Below are 16,827 nucleotides of genomic sequence, written 5' to 3' on the forward strand. Positions count from 1 at the left end.
TGGTATTATTGTTATCAAAAAAACAAGCACTATTATGGAGGGTAAGATGAATTTTGCTGTTTCCCACCCAACTTCTGACACTGTACAGTTGGTTAACTTAGGACAATTCTTGATCCTTTCTTCCATGTGATTGGAAAGCATAAAAATACTTATCTTAAAAACCCTTAACAGAAGATTTAACTCCACCAATAGAAATAATTCCTGTCTCCCAACTGCCTTACAATGATGAAATGTGAAGAGAAACAAAATTCAAAATTAAAAAAAAGAAAGGTGAATTATCTCGTGGTCAACTTTTAACTGTCATGTTAATTAAGACCAGTAAAGACACACAATATGGATCTTCCAAACGCCCAAATTTAACCCTAGAGCTTCTACTTCTTTTTTCTGTAAATCCACCTTTCCCAGCAATAACAAATATACATGCTAACTAGTAAAGGTGTTAATAATTAGGAAAATACTAAAAAGGCAGGAAAAGTCAAGAATAAAGATCCTAGAAAAAATAATACACCAAATGATAGCTGACTATTGTAAAATGTTCATATTGTGGATTTCAACTCTTACAGCAGTTTTCTACTGGTAAGGTAGGCGTGGGGCCTATAAGTTAACTGAAACCCAGTTACCCAGTTGTTTTCATTTTTTAAAATATACTCTTTAACGAGTGACACAGATGTTTGTTTAAAGGTATCACATGGTAAGAAACATCTGATATTTAGCAGAGAGATAAGGAGCCATCACACTATGATGTTGATCTGGACTTGCATGTTTTATAGAGGAGAGCCAGCATTCAGATCTTCCACAGCTAGTGCCTGTCCTTTTCCTAATGATTCTCAAACTAGTCTTCTAATAAGAAGGCACCAACAGCTCTGAGAATATGTCTCCCGCTGACACAGTGAACAACTCTCTCTTTGCCTCCCCATCTAGAGCAGGTGCCACCATACCTACCATGATGGTGTGTTCTGGAAATCTGGCACGGACGAGTTTCACGAATTCCACAAAATGTTCTGAGTACCCATTGGCCACATCCAGGCAAATAAACTTAACCTGCGGCACAGCTTCCAGGATGCTGCTCATCTTTTCCAGATCGCTGTCCCCACTGCCCGAACTCACGGCTACATGCTGTACCAAAAGACACCAAGAGAGGCAAAACATGAACAGTAAGTAATATTCCGAAGTTAGACCCTGTCTCCATCATTCACCTCTTCTGAGGACAGTACAGTGATCTTATGAGGTTTACCCTGATCAAACAGACACGCAGTGGACCTGCTCAAGAAATACACAATCTCAGAGATAAAGGAGATTCACCCATTAAGTTATCGAAACCTGGACTGTTATCTTTCCCACATTAAATTGCATACATCCGTAACCTTGGAACTCAGCCACAGAATCTTTCCAGCAAACAGATTCTTAAATATGGGAAACCCTGTCCTCGGCTTTTGCTTCATTTCCTCACGCTCTCTATGTGGAATTCTGAATCGTGGAGCCACTGGTGCGAATTCTCCTCCTCCTGGAGAAGAGGAGGCAGGAAGAACAAGGGTGGCGAGTCAACACGGGCTTCCCCCCGCCAAATGTGGCCGACACCTTGAGCATCTCGCTTGGGAAGCAGGACGAGGGAGGGGAAGATACCTAAAACTCCTCTGATAAAACTCCTTCCTGCTTTCCTTTTTCCTCCCAATGCATTATTGTCACAACATGCAAATCGTAACCAGCACAGAGTCACAAGTCTCAGTGTGCCTTTAAAAGGGCAAAACATCCCAGGTGTAAGAAGGAACGAGCCTGCGCGTTTACATCTGAAGCCACCACACCCTCCTCCGTGATGCCCTCGCCAACCTCCACAGCACCAGTGCCCTCCAACCCACCCCTCTGCTCCTCTCAAAATCTCCTCTTTGGGAAAAGACTTGAGTGACTTATGCCTTAGTCAAATTTAGTAATTTATGCTTTAGTTAAACTAAGCCATGGGACTGTGCCCAGAGTCAGCATTTCACCTCTTACAACATTTATATTTTAACTCGTTATCTCTAAACCATAAACCACAGATGAGGGACATATCTTAATATCTTTTGTTAGTCCCCAAAAAATCACAACAACGTAGCTACAACCCAGATACCGAGTGTAGGCGGACTGGTAACACAATACATATTTACTCCAGTTCTCTGGGTTTATTCCAGGTGTCACTCTCACCTTGACAGGCTGACCTGCGCTGGCCCAATCCACACCTTCTTTCCCTCCCTCTAGAGCTCTGCTACCTTTTTTCTTTTCCCTTTTACTTCCGTTAAAGTTTGGCAGATGGAACTCAAGATTGGTTAGTTTCTCTCAGTGTTACTGAGTTTTGAACCTTTTCCCTTTTTAATTAGCCTTTAGTTTGGTGGGGGGTGCGTAGTAAGTCAAATGATCACCTGTCGAAATGAAGGCCAAGGTTCCAATTAATACATGGCCAAAAACTCCTGTAAAGAAGTTGGAAGTGTGACCGAAAAAAATCATTGCTCCCCAAACTTCTTACAGAGAAGAGGGGAAGAAGGTGAAACAAGTATAATTCATTTGAACATGATATGGAAAAAAAATGAAGGACTTGTTATTGAGCCAGAATTATTTTATCTCCAAAATCATCTTCTCACTAATCAAAATCCACACATAAAGTACAGCAAAAAAAAAAGAAAAGACTAGTGTAACCTCAAAAGCAGTACAATATGAAATCGTTTTCCAATCACAAATGATCTGATCATGGAGGAGAGCATCACTAAGGCAAAGAGACTTCTCCGCTGGCATTAGCTCAGAACCACTAGCATGTGCCAAGCAGAAAGTCAGGAGTGTTGTATTGGGGCTTTTTCTTATTTTCAAACCACCTTTTTAAATTAAACAACAGCTTTACTGAGATATAATTACATAACATACAATTCACCCATTTAAAGTGCACAATTCAATGGCTTTTAGTATATTCAGAGCTGTGCAACTGTCATCACTATCGATTTTAGACATTTTCATCACCCTAAAAAGAAACTCTCATACTCTTTATCCCTCACCCCCAAAACCCCCAACCCCCCAGCCTTAGGACACCACTAATCTACTTTCTGTCTCTATAGGTTTACCTATTCTTGACATTCCATGTAAATAGAAACATATATGTGGCCTTTTGTGTATGGCGTTTTCACTTAGCAAAATGTTTTTAAGATTCATCCATGTTGTAGCACATATCAGTATTTCATTCCCTTTTACTGTTAAATAATATTCCATTGTATGGATATACCAGATTTTGTTGATCCATTCATCAGCTGATGGACAATTGGGTTATTTCTACCTTTTGGCTATTATGAATAATGCTGCTATGAACATCTGTGTACAAGTTTTTGTGTGGACACATATTTTTCTATCTGTTAGGCCTATACCCAGGAATGGAATTGCTAGGTCATATGGTAACTCTTATGTTTAACTTCTTGAGGAACTGCCAAACTATTTTCCAAAGCAGCTGTACCGTTTCACATTCCCATAACAATGTAAGAGGGGATTCCAATTTCTCCACATCCATACTTGCTATTATCTGTCATTTTGATTTAGCCATCCTAGCGGGCATCTTGTTTATTCAACTCCAAAACAATTTGTTATAATTAGATGTTTTTTCTACAGCCAAAAGGAATGTTCAGACTGGATCCACTCCTAGTAGGAAACAGAGGTCTTCCACAAGCTCTCATGATATAACACTTCACCTTTCAAGGGAAAAAACAGATATTCCTTGCAGGTAAACCTAATATTTTCAAAGTGGGATATAGGTTTCCTTGGCAAATCCCTGGCAATGATGAAGGGCTGGGGGACATCCTGGCTTTCCTCAGGTCTCTCTCAGGACTCTGTGTGTCTATCTGCTGTCGATTCAAATCCTTTTGACAACCCTGAAGATTTCCTTCCCCCTGCAACAAATGCAATTTATAACCATGTGTAGTCCTACCTGCAGGCATTCTGGATGATTAGCGGCAAAGAGCTTCCAGTCACCCAGGGTGTAATGCTTATGAATTGCTGTAAACATGGAGTGCTAGGAAACAAAACAGCACCATTAGGATGAGAAGTCAAGTGGACCCTCCCTCCCTGCCTCTGTCTGGCGGGGGTGATCCAACAACACAAAAGCATCGGGTGTTCCTGCCAGTCACGTATAATTTGCTTTGAATATGCTCCTAGGAGCCAAAAACAGACAAAGGTGTAACCAACGAAATCACAAAACTGTGTTTTCCATTCTAATCTGAAAAGACAACACTGCATTCAGGACTTGGGAGGCCCTGCCAGGAGGCAGGGGAGGGACAAGGGGAGTTCTCAGAGCCCAGGCCCAGCTCACCACCTGAGTGAGGCCAAGAGCAGCTCAGACAGCAGGTGCCCTGCCCATAAGCAGGGCTGCCCTCGGCCCTGTGGCGAAGTGGTTAAGGTTCTGCGTGCTCTGCTTCGACGGCCCAGATTCGCAGCTTCGGATCCTGGGCATAGACCTGCAACACTCGTCAGCCATGCTGTAGCAGCGTCCCATATACAAAATAAAGGAAGACTGGTACAGATGTTAGCTCAGGGCTAATCTTCTTCAGCAAAAAAAAAAAAAAAAAGGGCAGCCCTAAGGCAAACTGCTGCTTAGCTAACCCAAAAGGACCTCAACTTATACCTGAATGCCTTTCTTCGTGTTTACAACCTAAACAATTCTTGCTAAAAGTTAAACCCATCAAGCAGTTGGTATTCTTGAGGGAGAGCATTATATAAATCATAATCCTAAATCTACAACTATCAACCGGGCATTTATACTTTGTGCAAGCACTTTATATACATCTCATTTACTTCTCAGAACAACTGTGCACAGTAATACGCACTTTGTGGGCAGAAACAGAGCTTAAGAAATTTAAATTAAAGAAATGTAACAACTGCTTGGCCAATAAGGAGCAAAAGCCAGAATCAAACTCACATCTCACTGCACAGCTCAGGCTCCTTCCCCTCTATCAGGTCGTCTCTCCTAACTTCTCTGGGTCTATTTCCCCACCTACAGTTTCCTACTCTCAAATTCTATGGCTTTATTCACTTGCACTAACTCAGTGGATTGGAGAAACGGAAAATTCACAGCACCCACACACGGTCAGCTATTCTAGTGTACACCGCCTCACTAACGGGGAGTCTTTCCTGGGGAAGGGGGATAGCACAGCAAGAGCAGGTATTTTTCATGGACTAATAATCTGATATGTGAATTAATCAGGGCTATTCACTGCTCCCTGATTCCACCCACTTTTACACTAATACATAATTCATTAGGAGCAATGGCTGATCACAGAGCAGAGCAGGGAAAAGACAGGGAGAGAGAATACAAATTCCTCTAGCAATTAATTTATTAGCCTCCGGCCCAAAGCTCGGTGGGGGCTGAGGGCCGAAAGGCAATACAACAGATCAGGGAGTCAGACCACCTGCTACCCCATTTTCTGAGTTCATAATTTGTTTGAAAATCTTCCTTCTAATCACCAGCTAATAACGAACCCCCGTGCCTCCTGGGGTTAGACTCGCTGCCCACAGCGAGAGGCTCTTTCAGCTAATTGGATTTACCTTTTCACTTGGCAGGCACTATAAGTGGAAACAGACGCCCAGACCCTGTGTGCATCAGAAGCAAACATTTCACATCGAGGATGAATATGGCGCGCTGCACCTTGGACACAGCCACTCGAGGTGAACGTCCTGCCCACAAATGGCTTTTCCTTTATTTGCCTCAAGGCCAGGATACGAGCTACTCCCTTTACAGGAAATTAGACTAGTAATTGGCTAAAAGGGACCTTGAGCTTGTACTGTCACCTGTCAGTGTAAGGTGGGAGGCAAATCCCCTATTCTGGAGTCAGTTTGGGTTTGAATCTTGGCTCTGCCTCTACCTGGCTGCATGCTCTGGGCCAAGTCACCTCTCGTCTCCCTCTCTGCCTCAGTTTCCTCATCTGTAAAGGAACCCATCTGGTGGAGTTGTGACAACATTATATAACTTATATCCAGTGTTTGGGACATAAGTGCTCAATAGATATTTTCTCCATAATCATATATAATAAATGCTACAGCACAGGCTGCATATGAAGCAGTTCTGTCTTAATTTTACTCTTCTATAATACGGCACTTGTCTAAGTTTACAACACGGCACAACGTCCAACTTCTTTTTGTATCTCTAATTTCCAAAACCATCATGGGCATTTTCAAGGAGGAAATGGACGTGGATCTAGAAAATCTCATTGAACGCAAAGTCCAGACTCTGTCCATCTTCTGACTGAAAAGTAGTACCCCCAGCAACCATCAGACTCAGAACGAAATTGTTAGGCCACAGCGAATTTCCCAAAGTGTCTCACTTTTCTCCTCTCCCCTGTGTCTGAACAAGTCCAGCGTGGGCTCCTGACAATTTGTCCAGTGTGAGCAGCAGAGGAAAAAAAGCCCACCGTCCTACCTGTGACATCACCACTGCCATCTCAAATGTCCCCACGGTGTCCATGTTGGCCACAATGATGGGAATCCCTGAGTAGGTCTGCTTCGAGTTTCGAAATGTGAAGGTACACTCAAGATCCACCTAAGGGCAAAAAGGGAAAAGAAGCGCTTTGCTCTTTACATGATTTGTGCAGAATTTCTAGGGTTTGGAGCAAGTGGAAAGAACACAAAGGAAGTGAATGTCCCTTGGTCCCCGATTCTCTCAGGGGCTGGGCCAGGTGTTCAAAAAGACAGGAGAGTTCCTGAGGTTGTTATCCAGGTGCAAAAACTGAACTGAGCTCCTTACCATCCCATTCTCAAGAGCCAGTACAAGGCACTGGATGTTCTGCCATCAAGGCCAGCCTCTGAATCGGCAGCTCTCTCCTTCAACAGCCTCTCCCATCCCACTGCCACCTTCTATCCCCAGCCTGGTTCACCCTAGCCCTTAACACTCACATACACGGTATCTTTCCCCACTTGCAAGGACTAGAGAGAACATCCTCCTTCTGGGAAAATCTGCTCCACTCTTCCCTGCCAACCATGGCGCTCCCTTTACTTCTCATCTTTTAAGAGAACCAGACACTCCAAATTCACCCTGCAGTGAGCTGCAAACCATTAATCCCTAACCTTTCAACATTCTCAGCTGTTTTGCAATTATGAGCATCTTTCAAAGAGCTAGGAGGAAGTACACTGCAGCCAGATGCCTACGCATATAAACACTTGTTCCTCTGACTTGCAAACAGCTGGAGGGAGGGCCCTCCAATTCTATTGTAACTCCAACTTCAGGGCATTAATGACTAACTGAGCTATCAGGAATCCAGAACAAGAGCTAGGCCGTGATGGTGGGCTCAGCAAAAGCAGTGTGCTAGGGCCAGGCGCTCATCAGGAGCTAGCAGGGTCAGATTACTTCCTTGACCCAGGGCAGATGCCAGGCCTGTATGCTCACAGATCCACTCTTCACCCTTCCCCTGCTCTGCTATTATCACAGGGGCCACTCCCTGCAGGCTCCACTTCCCAGGTTGGTTTCTGGCTGGGTTCAGCCAACGGGGTCAGCGGGTAGGAAAGTGGAGAACAGTGGGGGTTGGGGTGGGGGGAACTGAGTGTAGTCAGGGTAGTTCTCCAGACCCCCTCCGCCTTGGCCTGTATGGTCTTGGTTCCAGCTTTCACAGAATGATCCCAGTCCTCGGGATCCAGCAACAGCACCTCCTCCCTTTGGGACTGGTTCCTCACTGTTGCCAATCTCTGCTGCCTCAATACCTCATTTGCCATCTCAGTTGTGTCAGGATGCCTTCCATTCAATTCCTCGTTTAAATACTCAGCACTGTTTGTTTCCTTGGCTGGACCCTGACAGATACAGACCATTCTGGAAGTGGGTGCTCCCCCAAGGAGAACCGGCAGGAGAAACACAGGTGTGAATCTTACGCTTCTGAGATAATTTGGACCTACATGAATCCTGGCTGAGTACACCAGCAACAACCATGTCCTACCAGTGTTCATCTAGATCCTTCGTTTATTCTTTTTCATTTGAGATCACTTCTGCTTTGCAATCAACATCATGTCAGAAAACACCATGGCACATCTCAAGCCTTTGAGCTGTTTCACGTCTCTTGCTTCTCCACACAGGGCTCCATGTCCAGAAGGCTTCTTGGGCAAGTGATGACATAAATACAACTGCCCTGCCTTACACAGCAATCAGGGAGGGGAAATAAGATGCTGTTATCGCGTGAGAATATGTGGCAGCTCATCCTTTTCTCCACTTCCCTCATTATGATTCTCTTGGTTCTACTTCAGTGAAGCGAGTTATATCTACATTCTGAAAGATAACTGAAGGGCCTATTAGTTGCAACCTTCTGTGCTGCTAATGGCCCTCTAACATTTTGGTTTCACAGGCTTAAAATAATCAGAATTCTCTGGTCTCAAATTACTCTCCCACTCCTCCTAAGATGCACGGGGAGAGCTGCTACACTCTGCACTCGGCTGAGCTCACAGTGGCTTCTTCTTGGTACTCCAAAACCTATCAACAGTACACAGAAAAACAAGCTCTTCATGGAAAATTACCCTTCACAACGAACTCTTCCCCCATTTCTAATCTTCTAAATATGGCAGATTCTATGTAATCCTTAATTCTAAGAATGAGAAATAAAATTATCTTCCCCGACCTTATCCACACAGACAGAAGACACACACGCACACCCCAAAAATAGACTGGCTTTTCACTGAGAGAGAGAAATATTTTAAACACCCCAGCCTCCCAGGAACAAAACTTGGCATTTAATCTGCCACAGCTCGTCAATGCACCAAATATAGCACCTCCAAATTCCTACTCTGCTAAGCCTAGTTTGAAAGAGAATGTAAAGTACTAAACTACCCCTCCCCCACCTCAAAAATACACATTTCTGCTGCTCTTTAAACACACCTTCATTAAAGTCAGTCCTACAGCCCAACATTTGGGGGCCCCGAAAGTACAAATGGAGGCCCATCTACCACATTTCTAAATATCTCAATGTCACGAGTCAAGCTAACAAGCTGCTACACAAATTTTGTTCTATCCTCCTACCTTGACAAATAATTTCATTAATGACCTGGAAAGCACCAGGACATGATGTCATGGAGAGCAAGCTCTGGCCCCCAGTCCACGCCCCCTTCTCTTCCCACCCTAATCCTTATATGCACACAGGGATATCCAAGACTGACCATTAAGCTCCATGCACACACACATCCATTCCCACAAAGAGCCGCCACTGGGCCACGCTCTCAGCTTAGAGGTGAGTGAATCAGCAGCACGGCTGGCCCTTGGGAAAACACACCTGGGGAAGGGGCCCTTGCAAGCCTTGGAATGAGCTCACACTTATCTGAGCAGGAAAATCCAGGATCCTGAGTGCCTGGAACATGGCCTGGAGGGAAAGGCATAGCCCTACAGCCCTGTCCAGTGAGGAGGTGACAGCGGAGCAAAAGTGGGATCCAGAACAGGGGCCCCTTTTGCCTAGATCTATGGATGGTACTGATTAACACAATTCTCTTATTAAATAGATTATTCGTTATCGTTAAGTCTAAGTATAGGGACAATGCCTTTCATCTCTGTAGTGCTAGTGGCTCAAAATATGTGGCATAAATTAATGTCTGGCTAAGGCGTAAGAATGATATTGTATTTTGGGCCCCAGCCTTCTTCAGGGCAATGCTTGGTGGGCCTCAGCCCAGCTCTCTGGACATGCTCTGCGCCCTGGAAGCTTCACCACCAGTTGTCAGGATTCGGAGAAGCGCGTGCAGCTGCGCATTACCAGACAGCCAGAGGGTTCCACAAAGGCAAAGGACTCCAGTGGCCAGGCCAGGCCATCTGTATGCACATCAGAATCACTGTAGGATGATTTCCAAAATACACATGCTCAGGCCACCCCAAATCAGAACTTTTGTGTTGGAGACAATATGTGTATTTTGGAGTGTCTCCCTAGGTGAATCTTATGCATTCATTAAGAACAAGTCTAGTCAAACCCTCTCATTTTACAGAGCAAGATTTACAAAGGCTGTTATGGTTTGAATTGTGTCTCCCCAAAAAGATGCTGAAATGTTAACCACCAGGACCTGTGAATGTGACTTTATTTGGAAATAGGGTCTTTGAAGACGATCAAGGTAAGATGAGATCATTAGGGTGGGCCGCATTGCAATAGGACTGGTGTTCTTACAAAAAGGGGAAATTTGGATGAAGACACACAGAAAGGGAGAATGTCACGTGAGGATGAAGGCCGAGATCTTAGTGATGCATCTACAAGCCAAGAAACACCTAAGATTACGTGTCAACAACCAGAAGCCAGAAGAGAGGCAGGTAGTAATAGATTTTCCCTCACAGCAATCAGAAGGAACAGCCCTGTTGACATTTGCTCTGGGACTCCCAGCCTCCAGAACTGTGAGACAATAAATTTCTGTTGTGTAAGCCACCCAGTGTGCGGTACTTGGTTACAGCAGCCCCAGGAAACTAATACAGAGGCAAGGAAGTAAGATTATTAGTGCAGAGCTTGGACTAAAACCCAGGTCTCCTTTCTCCCAGCCCAACGTTCTCTCCACTCTGCCATGCTCTCTCTCATCCCCCTCAGAACAACCTGCTGCGGACTGCTGAGGCTGGACCAGAACTTGCTGGAGCTGGTGTCTCTCACTGGACCACTGGTGAAAAAATTACTATGGAGTTTTAAGGAGACTGAATAATCGTTGTGTTGCGTCTTCCCTGTCCTAGGACAAGTGGCCAATTTTCTGCTACAAATTCCTTCAATGTCTGAATTCCAAAGTTATGGCTGCATTAATTGTTTTTAATCTTACTAGTTTACGGACTAGGGTGGGACATCAGAGGAATGGGTCCCAAGAAAGAAAATGCTCAGAAGTCAAGGAATGATGCAAGCTCCCCAGCGTATCACATCAAGACAAAGATCTTGCTGCAATCAACAAACATGTCACTTCCTCTGAAAAGATTACCCAAATGCCCCCACGCAGCCCTGTGGCACTTTACTCTTGTGTACCAGGGGCTGGTGAAGACACAGGTAAATGCAATGGATGGAAAGTTGAGAGATGACCGCTTACCTGCTACAACCACGTAAGGCCACCTGGGCCATCTCCACCTGTACCCTTTGCCTCTGGGAGCTGACCTCAAATGCATTTTATGTGAGATTTTGGAGATGCCCTTGCAGAAGGACTAAAACTTCTGAATGAGAGATCACTCATGCTTTCTCTCCATTTCCTGCTCACTGCCTGATGCTCCATCAACAGGCCCGGCTCTTAGCAAAACTGTTGCAGTGATAAATGTTGTCAACAGTCAAAACTCTCCCTTCCCAGCCAAACTCTGCTCTCACGAGGTATGTCTCCCCTTCTGGCTCCATTCACGTCAGCTCTCTGGTTAGGCTCACAGCCAGTCATTTACCATATAGCTTCAAATTTGCATTCAGGTATTACTTCTGCCTGGGGGCATACATTTTAGGCTTCTATCTGATTCTGCAATGAAAAGTTTTTCTGCCTACCAGAAATTGCAGGCACCCACAAGCACACCAAGAAAACACTGAGAGGGGATTAGGGGCCTAACGAGATCCCTCAACACCACTGAAGGAGGCAAGTAGGTCATGAGGGGTGGCCAGCCAGGCAGCTGCCTCAGGCACCAGGAAGCTAAACCAGGTCGGGAACCAGTTGGAAAGGCAATGCCAGTTAACTCAGGTTTCCAGGCACGGAGCTGGCAAACTCCCACAAAAGTGGAAATGAAAACATTTCTCAAGGGCACAGAGTTCCCACTGTGATATGTACACGTAGATTTGGAGGTGCCATCAGAAGTTTGGACAACATTAATAGTTGCAATCAGCCCAAATTATGAAACCAAATGACCCATGACATCCTACTATTCCCTAGGAGGGAGTAGTTCATTCTATTACATAAATTCTAAATGTTTTACCCTCTCAAGACATTTCCTTGTTCAGAAAATACATACAATATATCCTTGCTTTAAACATATAATTTTTCTTAAAAATAAATTTCTCTCTACTAAGTGAATTGTGAACAAACATTTAAAGAATACTGAAGCCACCAAATTATTAGTCTGCCCAGAATCCTCACATCTCCTCTTGGTCTGGCCTTAGGTACCAGCAGCTACCGTTTATACTTCTGGAGGCCGGGGCCTGCCATCCAAACTGTTTATTTTTCTTCCAAGAGTCTAGTCTGCCCAGCTCTTCAGCGCATGAAAGGGCATGATGAAGGACAGGAATAGAGTGGTCCAGTCTAGGGGGATAAGGATTAATCATTCCTGGCCTCTTCCAGTCCTGTCTTGTTCCCTCCTCTCTGGCTCCAGCTGCTAACCCTCCTGCATGAGAAGGTGACTTGGTGCTGGTCATTGGCGAAAGCAGGAGGCTTCCTTAATCCAAACAAGCCCTCGGCTGGCACCACCGGGCACTGCAGTCAGGCCGGGCACAGGCGGGCAGCCCAAGTTCCTTGCAAGGGGATTGATTTATGGTCTCGTGGAGTGGGGCCTATGGAAGAGAGTGCTGGCTCCGCCTCCTGTTTACTCCTGAAGTCCCAGGCTCCAGATCAGTCCAGTTCCCTCACCTGCTCCAGCTCGCAGCAGACCAGGCACAGCCACGGCCACCGGCACACACTACTCCAGGCCACTCTGCCTTTCTGTGCAACTAGTTTATGCTTCAGGGTTTGACCTTCCTCCTCCCCAGCAGGGGCACCTCTGCCCCTGCCCCAGCCCGACCGCCGGCTATTTCCAGTCCAGTCTCCACCTGTTCCTCAGGCTTGGCTCTCATCAACGCAGAATCAGCAGAATCAGCAAAACCGTCCGGGGTATCCGATTTGTCCCCCACCCCCACTCCTGCACCCCAGTGCTTGCTGCTTCCCTGGCACTGGGCTGGACTGCAGCTGTCCAGGCATAGGTCCCCAGCCTCACTCTCAGCAAGGCCACTGAAACATGGAAAGTAAACCCTGAACTTTTGCCCTGGAGTTACCTGTTTTTCAAACATTTTAAAGAAATTCCATTGCTGGACCTGATACGACACTAGCAGCAGCTCTCTGCACTGAGAGACACTACCAAAATCACAAGGATCTTTCGTTGTTTTTCCTCCCCCTGCACTGTGTCCTTTTCTCCCTATAGGCACCTCTCCACCAGCCCCCACCCCCCACCCCAGCCACTCTTTCTAAATCAACTGGCCACTTGATCTTTGCTCTAGTGATCTAGTTCTAAGGCTTACTTCCCCTTGCCCACTCAACCAGACATATTTAGAATTTTAGGCCAGAGCTGGGCCCCTTAAAGACACCTCCAGTCCTGGCAAGGACCCAGCTGGCTGTCCCCTTTGTCAGGTGGAGGGGAGGGGAAGGGCCACGGGGGTCAGCACCCCATCCATCCTCAGACACACAGAAAAACTGGCAAGGTTCCCACATCCCACCGCCTTCCACCTCCATTTCCCCCGCCATGCGCCCACTCACCTCGGCTCGGCTCTTGAGGCTGCTTCGCTTGGGTCGGAGCAGGACATCCTTGAAGTCCAGCTTGAGGTCTGCATCCACGCGGGGCATGGTGCCGGTCGGCGCGCTCGGCCGGCGCGGCTGCAGCCAGCAGCTCCTTCCCGCAGCGCGGGCACGGGTGGCGGGGGCGGGGGCGGGGCTCCCGCGTGCGGGGGCGGGGCGGGGGCGGGGCGGGCGCGGCGCGGGAGCTGCGGGGCAGCGGCCAGTGCTCGTGGGCGGCGGGGCGCGCGCTGCGCTCTTTTGGCGGCCCGACGCCCCCGCTCCCGGCACCGGGCCACCGGCGCCCGGGCAGAAGTGGAAGGGGAGGGGGAGGACGGGCGGGTTGGGGACAGAGCAGCGGCTGAGCAGTCCGCGCGTGTGACATTTCTAATAAGCTCCCCCCGTTTACAGTCTTGCTCGTTGCGGTGAGCGAAGTGGCGGGCAGGAGCGGGGACTGCATACCGGCTGGTCTGTCACCGAGGGCCCCCACAGGGAGGAGACTCGGCGTGTGACCGCCTTACCCAAGGGAAAAGGCCACTCCCTGAGAGGTTTTGCTTCTGCTTTCTCTAATTCCAAACCCAGTGTGCCCACCATGTGCTGAGTCAGACCTCTCACAAAAAAGAAGCAGCCCTTGGGACGTTGGATAGAATAAAGGAAAAGAATGTGGGCAGGTAACTCTATTTGGGAGCCGTGGGATTGAGGCAATTTTTGGATCCCCTTTGGATTTCAGGGGTTTGTTTGTTTGTTTGAATAAAAGTAGTTAAGTCTATAGTCAGCGCACATCCTGGGATTTGGGGACCCTGAGTCTGGTCTGAGGATTGTCAGTGATTATGTTTAGTTCACTTCTTGAGCATAAGGGGCCTTTATTATACGTTAGGAATGTGCCTAAGCGCTTGGCCTGCACCTTCTCACTCACTCAGAACAACCCAATGAAGGAGGAGCCATTTTGCAGATAAGAATAAAGAGGCTCATATAAATGAAATAACTTGCCCAAGGTCGCAGTAAAGTTAAATATAAATCTTTCTGTCCTTACAACTTAACGGCAACCTTAACTAAAGCTGTTTTTGTCCTGGGACTGTCATTGACTAGGTGCCCTGTGCACCAAGGAACTCAAGGGTGGGTTTGGAAGCATTTAACTGTTTTTCCAAATTGTTCTTTTCCCTTTTTGTTATGGTAAGGAGATGCAACCACCAACCACCCTGAACCAGACCAAGCTTCACCACAAGAGCTGCCCCCAGAACCTTTGCCTTATTTTTAACGCTAAAATCTGTCTAGGAGGAGCCTAGGCCTTATCCCAGTAACCTGCAGTGTATATGGAAGCACATTTTTCAACTGAGCCTGTGCAAGCAAATACCCACCTGTCATTTTTGAATATTCATTCCGCATCCAAAATAAAAGGTCCTTGCTTCTTTCTGGGACGTCATGACTTTGGAAATGATTCCTCATGGCCTCCTATTTGCTGCAAATATACTTTACTTTGTGAGACTACTTCCGCTGGTGTAGTCTTATTTAACTTGCCAGGAGGTGAACTCACTTGGTTTAGTAATAGGACCTCTCTCTGCAGGGGTTCAAAACCTGGTCCCACTACTTTCCAGCGGGGTGCCCTTGGGGGAGTCACTTCATTTCTCTAAATGTCTCAGTTTTCTCATAGGTTAAAAGAGAGGGGAAGAAAAAGACTTAACGCTGTCCTCTCCCAGGCTTTTGTGAGAATTAAACTGTCTGAGTGTCTCCCATAATTGCTCAATGAATGATAGCTATTTATTTGCAGTCACATGTTACGTTATGTGCATTATGCTTTATAGCCTCAAACTAGATTGCTGACTGCACAAATGCAGGAATCATCTTTCACTTTGTTTCAGTTATCTACAGCCTCCAACTGTTCTCAATGAACTCGGGTTTGGTATGCTGACCTTAAAGACACATCACCGTATTCATTTAACACAAATGTCTGCCAATGATAAAGGTCTTAGCCTGTCCCACTTGCTCGCATCATCTTTGCCCCACAGACAGTGCTTGAAGTTTCTCGGAAGGAAATGAAAGTTATCAGGGAGAGAAAGAAAGTAGCCACAATTAGTCGGGCCAACGAAATATTTATGACCCTTGTCAGAGAGTTGGGAGCCAGCCAGATGTGCTGCTGATTTCCAAAGTAATGAAAGGAAACCTAATTCTGATCTTGAGTTCCTAATTAAAAACAAAATAAAAGTAAAATATAATTACTATATGGTATGATTGTTTAAAAATTATTCTCCCAAAACGGAAAAGAAACTAACCTTATTAAGCATCTGCCCAAAGAACAGGGGTGAGTGGGGGCTTTGTATTCATTGTTATCACATATTGTCTCAAAACCAAGCCTCCCGAGGTTGGCTTTGCTCCTTTACCCCAGGAACAGTACCTCTCGTCTTGGTTTCTTGCTCACTCCCTTTCTATTAGAATAGAGACAGAAGCTCACTTTACGCATGCTATTCCCTCTCCTTCTGGAATGTTCCATCATACCTACTCTCTTTTCAGGCACAAAATCATACTCCTATAGAGTCAGCGTGAGTCCCTGATTATCTGGCACCAACCTAGACTCCTTTAGACGTCCATTGTACCTTCTACATAATCCTGCTGTACTTCTCATTACACAAATACCAATAAAAGTCACCTGTCAGTACAAGGACATCACGTAAAAGTTCTTACTAACTAGACAGAAAAAGCCATACTGTAACCACGGGCCCATTTAGAGCCAGTTCAAACAGACCCCGTCTCTTATCAACAAAGTGATTAACCATTGTCTTTCAGAAAAACTGTAAAGTCATGTAGCTGGAGCATGCATAAAAGAAGAAATCGTGACCTGAAGCGACCTCAAAACCAAAGATTCTCCTTCCTACAGAACCCAAGGACCAGGACACAACCGGAACTTGAAAGTCAGACTCTTATTGGAAGTGAGAGTTCCCTCATTCAGTAAGATCTGGTGTTAAAATTCCTTCCCCACCTTGTAGAAAATGTTTAGAACTCCATCATAAAAGTTTATAACCTCATCGTAAAGGGTTTAGAACCCTGTCATAAATGTTTAAAACTTTACCAGAAATGCTTGAAGCTCACCAATCAAAACCTGTCCCGCCAGTGTTTCCACGTGCCAGCCTGTTCTCCCTCACCTCTTAAATTTTGCCCCAAATTGAGAATCGGGGAGACAGATATGAGGGCACATGGCCCCTGTCTCTCTGCAGATCTATCTGGCAGAATTAAGCTGATCTCTCCTCCAAAAGCTGATGCCATAATTAATTTGTTTTTATTTATGCACATTGGGCAAGAGAATCCCAATTTTGTATGGTAACAATAGGAGATATTCAGAATCCTATCTGTTAACATCGTATTGTCTGGGGGCCAACCCCATGGCTTAGTGGTTAAGTGCGGGCTTTCCGATACTGGTGGCCCGGGTTCGGATCC

The 16,827-nt window shown here is 46.0% G+C and overlaps 1 protein-coding gene across 1 annotated transcript in view; it reads right to left on the reverse strand.

Annotated features, from left to right (window-relative positions):
- The window catches only part of GMPR (guanosine monophosphate reductase), a 45,032-nt gene extending 31,522 nt beyond the window's left edge, over positions 1 to 13,510 (reverse strand). Inside the window, exons 1-4 of the mRNA XM_058555218.1 lie at positions 13,384 to 13,510; positions 6,419 to 6,538; positions 3,935 to 4,018; positions 943 to 1,116 (exon numbers count right to left, since the gene is read on the reverse strand). Of these exons, the coding sequence (XP_058411201.1) occupies positions 943 to 1,116; positions 3,935 to 4,018; positions 6,419 to 6,538; positions 13,384 to 13,470 (465 nt within the window). The 5' untranslated portion in view covers positions 13,471 to 13,510. The remainder of the gene's footprint in view (positions 1 to 942; positions 1,117 to 3,934; positions 4,019 to 6,418; positions 6,539 to 13,383) is intronic.
- Positions 13,511 to 16,827: the final 3,317 nt, after the last annotated feature.

Source organism: Diceros bicornis, chromosome 14 (assembly GCF_020826845.1).
Source record: "Diceros bicornis minor isolate mBicDic1 chromosome 14, mDicBic1.mat.cur, whole genome shotgun sequence".
In the NCBI taxonomy this organism is placed as follows: domain Eukaryota; kingdom Metazoa; phylum Chordata; class Mammalia; order Perissodactyla; family Rhinocerotidae; genus Diceros; species Diceros bicornis.